The 4,328-nt window shown below is 38.7% G+C and overlaps 1 protein-coding gene across 1 annotated transcript; it reads right to left on the bottom strand.

Annotated features, from left to right (window-relative positions):
* Positions 1 to 261: 261 nt before the first annotated feature.
* On the bottom strand, positions 262 to 3,202 carry LOC123688616 (F-box/LRR-repeat protein 14). Its single transcript, XM_045627217.1, has one exon. The coding sequence runs from the start codon at positions 3,024 to 3,026 to the stop codon at positions 1,650 to 1,652; it is 1,377 nt and encodes a 458-aa protein (XP_045483173.1). The 5' UTR covers positions 3,027 to 3,202; the 3' UTR covers positions 262 to 1,649.
* Between the last annotated feature and the right edge of the window lie 1,126 nt (positions 3,203 to 4,328).

Here is a 4,328-nt window from a genome sequence, read left to right as displayed (position 1 = left end):
AAAGTTCAATTTTAAATTTCACCCTCGATTTCACCTGAACAAAACGTCTTCGAGGCATTCGAAAGCTCAAGAATTTAAGGTTAAAACGGAATATCTTCGAAATATTGGTGATACTTGATACAACACGAATTTCCAAGTGAAACTAGTCGATTAACTTTGATAAATTTGAATTAATAAATGAGGGTGACTTTCAGATTCCAACATTATATTCCCAATTGATATATCTGAAGGATTAACAAAACCCAATCGACACGTGGTAGAAAAAAATTGATTTCACTCGATGAATACGTCCAAGTTGAAGTAGAAACTTTTTAAATTACGTATAAATTAATAGGTTTTAACCTGCATGATTTTTGGTAAGAGTTAAATCTTCGACCTAGTGGTAAATACTATTTTAAAGAAAATTAGTATAAGGAATATATATTCTATTGGTTTTGTGGGCAAATTCTAGGGTTCAACGTTCAGTAGGAATGATATTTACAATTGATTATTCCTTACTGGTGTACTGTTGACGTAGAACATTGAAACCATGAAAATATTTCGTTGAAATGGATTATTTTCTGAATGAGTTAAAAATTTATTGCAAACGTCCGAATCAAAATACCGAGAATATTCAAACGAAATATTTATCACGCGATAGGAAATGCAAATTCTAAAATAGTTCCAGGATAAAAATTTAAATTGACCTCTATTCGTTCATTTCGCTTGATGTCTTCATTGCCATCGACTACATAAAAAATTGAACACACATTGAAATAACGGGTTTAACATTGGTATGCACGATGGATTATAATCTAACCTAGGAAATCATCCTTTTGGTAAACGGCATATATGTTTTTAAAGTCAGAAGTACAATTTGCGATTCAGTTATTCCTTCATTATCAAAAATTTGAAATTGGTTGTTAATCTACTTCATATGCCAAAAGAAAATTAGAATCAATAGTCTTAAATGAAACTAATTACGAATACCCATGTTATTGATTTAAGTTACGACCTTAACAATAATTAAAATGATAATTACAATCGATTATATGAAACAAAAACGGAAACTTTTAATGATGTACAACGTTCTTTGAAAATTAAGAATCAAATATATTCGTACACAACGTGGATATGCAAATTCCAAGGAAATTTTGGGAGAAAATTTTAACTACCCGGTTTAACTATTTGGTTTTCATTGTTCAGAAACAATCGGGATCAGAAAACTGCGTATAACGTAGGGAATATACGTATCTTCGATTTAAAGTTGGAAACAACAAGTTCAACGTTCAATTGAGATGATATTTCGGATATATCATATGTATATATCATTTAGTATCGAAAATATTCCGTTCAACTTGATTCATATCTATTTGAAATATAGAAAACTTGAGATGTAAAGATATATCGAAAGAATCGAAAATATCCCGTTCAACAGGAAACGTCAGAATGATTTTAGGTTATAAACATGAAACATGAAAGCCGAAAAATTCTAGAATCTTGCCTTTCATTCCCGCAATGCCAACTTCATCCTCATATGGATCGAATCTTTAGATTCTTCCCTCTTAGCGAGCAAGAAGATCCGGATCTACTCCTCCATCTTCTCGAAACTGATGCCGAAAAAGAACCGAACGATATTCCTAAAATTCATTATTCTAATAACCCTAATTTCACCTAACGTGCCACAATCCCAGATTTAGCACACTCAACTGCGGCAACTTCATAATCTTTTCAAGTCCAACCGTTGTGATTTTGGTACAACCGTAGAGATCGATGCACTTCAGCCTTGTCAACGATTCAGCTATCGTCTGCAGTCCTTTATCCGTCACTTTGCTACACTGTCCTATGTTCAGGGTGTCCAGATCGTGCAAGGAAGATGCCACCTTAGAAAGACCTTCGTCCGAGATCTGGCAAGCGCTCAAGGATAGGCTTCTGAGGCCGAATAGACCCTGGGAGACGTGCAACAAGGCATGGTCTGTAATTTTGTCGCAAAACGACATGTCCAGGGAGGAAATCCTGGACCCGCCATCGGCTAAGAAGGCCATACCGATGTCTGAAATGTTATCACAGGAACGGAGGTTCAGCTCTCTCAAATTCGGCATTTTCGCCAAGTATTTAAGACCACTGTCAGTTATGCTAACGCAAAAACTTAAGTTTATGGCTTTTAAAGACGTCAAACTGGTCAGATGCTTCAACGCCTCATCGGACAGTCTTTGACAATCCTGCAAACCGAGGAACTCCAATGACTGGTTACCCAACGCCAAATGTCCAATACCGATATCACTAACATGCCAACACGACCTCAAGTTCAACCTTTTCAATTTTTTTAAACCCCACGCAATCAAAGCTAAACCAGTGTTCGTAACGTTGCAACACCCGCCTAGTTCTAACACTTCAAGGTTCTTAAGGTACTGCGTTATTTTACTGAAAGAATTGTCCGTCACTTGTTTACACAACGATAAGTTCAGATACTTCAACGACGGCACTTCTTGCACGAACGCTTGGTATATACCGACGTCACAAACGTTGTAACAACCACTCAAGTTCAGCGCTTCCAAGTTGGGGATACCTTGCACTACGTCCCTTAGGGATCTTCGCAGAGATAACACTTGAACTTTCTTGATCCCTCTTTTGACTAAGGAGGAGAATAGAGATGGGTTTGGTCTTCGTAGGTGAAGCTTGGCTTCTACTCCTCTCCACACGGACTTTTGGTAAGCTGCGTCCCTCCAAGCTGTGCACACTTGGGCCGCTCTTCCCTTGTCCCTGACGTCCAGGTAGCTGAAGATGATGCCTAAGATTTCGGGGTACAGCCGGGATATGTGGGTGCTCCCATCGTCTACTTCTTCCTCCTGTTCCTCCTCTTCCAAGGGTCTGTGGTAGGTCCTGAGGTCTTGCACGGGAGTGTGGAAGTGCTGAGGCCTGTGTAGTCTTTGGTACGGTTGAAACCTCGGCGATTGGTGGTGGTGATGGTGCCTCAGGAGCGCCGCCGTCGACAGCAGTGGCATCGGTAACTCGGTAAACAACACTTGGGTCGGATCTTCCATCATGATGGAAGCACAAACTTGACGTCACGGACGCTCTTCAAGAAGAACTGGCATGCATCCTACCTGCGCCACTCTCATTTCAAAACTGACGGTCGAACGGACGTAGAGCGGTTATTCCGTAAGTGTTGCCAACCCGCCGAGGCGCGCCGCCATTGGCTGGCGTGCGCACCACGTGAGATCGGGCCTCGTATCGATTCGGTCGCTGACGGCGGCATTTTTAAGTTTCTCGTGGCTGCTTCTCGGAGACGGAAGGAGGGGGAAGCGTCGCAACTGGTGGCCGATAGAGGGCGCATGCGATGGGTTTTTTTTTCGAGAGGGCAGGTCCATAGTCGTGTATAGAGGTTGGCAGTCTGGCAACGCGGCGTTTGAATGTAAATATATTTGTTGGGTGTTGTAGCGGGAGATTTTGTTTTGTTTCAAATTCGAATTATTGGCGAATATATCTAGAGTATTGTTTGCTGAAAGAAAAAATAACATTAGAGTGTTTCATTAAGAATGTCATATCTCTGAATTGTAGATTCTAGAACTCAAAATTCGATGATTCTGCCTTACATGCCTTATACAAATATTGCTGGTTTCCAAAACACCGAGTGTGTACAGTTTAAACCATTTCTTTTTGAAAATTGGTATGTTTTTAGGCATGAGGATTGCCAATTTGGTCTCTAATTTAGCAATGCTAACAGAGGGATGTAGAAAAACATGGATGAATTTAATAAATCAAAGCAATTGTTGAGACCAACTACTGAGATGGACCAAAAAAAAATCCATTTCGAATCGTTGAACATTTCTGATAACATTTTTGATAAATCGTACATTTTGAAGATTATTATTTACTTGTATTGAACCATCGATAAATAATAACTTCGATACCTATTCAGAAAATTAAAATAAATTTTTCAATAGATCTTCTTGGTATCCCCTTTAGATACATCATTTTTGTTCAATAATTATATACCTATAAGGTAATTAAAATTTTCAAGAAAGTCGGTACACATATCGGCCGTTTTCTTTTGTTGAATCTAGATATTATTGTATTCTTTGTTAACTAGAGTTCAGTTCTTTTTTTTTAATTACCTACACACATGTAAACTCCGTTAACCAAATTAAGAACTTCACCCTCTTGCGACGTTGCCATTTCTTCGTGTTCCGGGCTTCTAAATCAGAACGCTGAGGCAGGTAGATAAGAAAGAGATTTTGATGTACAGGGTGTGTCGGTTTTGTTTTCTGCAATTTTGAGTTGTAAAAGTCAAAGTTTTTTGGAAGGAATAAAAAGAAAATTAGTAGATTTATCATCTTGTCCTTTGG

This window comes from Harmonia axyridis, chromosome 1, assembly GCF_914767665.1.
Source record: "Harmonia axyridis chromosome 1, icHarAxyr1.1, whole genome shotgun sequence".
Classification (NCBI taxonomy): Eukaryota; Metazoa; Arthropoda; class Insecta; order Coleoptera; family Coccinellidae; genus Harmonia; species Harmonia axyridis.
The sequence above is the reverse complement of the archived record's forward strand: the minus strand, read 5'-3'. Positions and strand labels throughout refer to the sequence as shown.

Bases quoted from the DNA above. Each gene is read 5' to 3' on its own strand.
- LOC123688616 (XM_045627217.1), bottom strand. From the start codon at position 3,026: ATGATGGAAGATCCGACCCAAGTGTTGTTTACCGAGTTACCGATGCCA.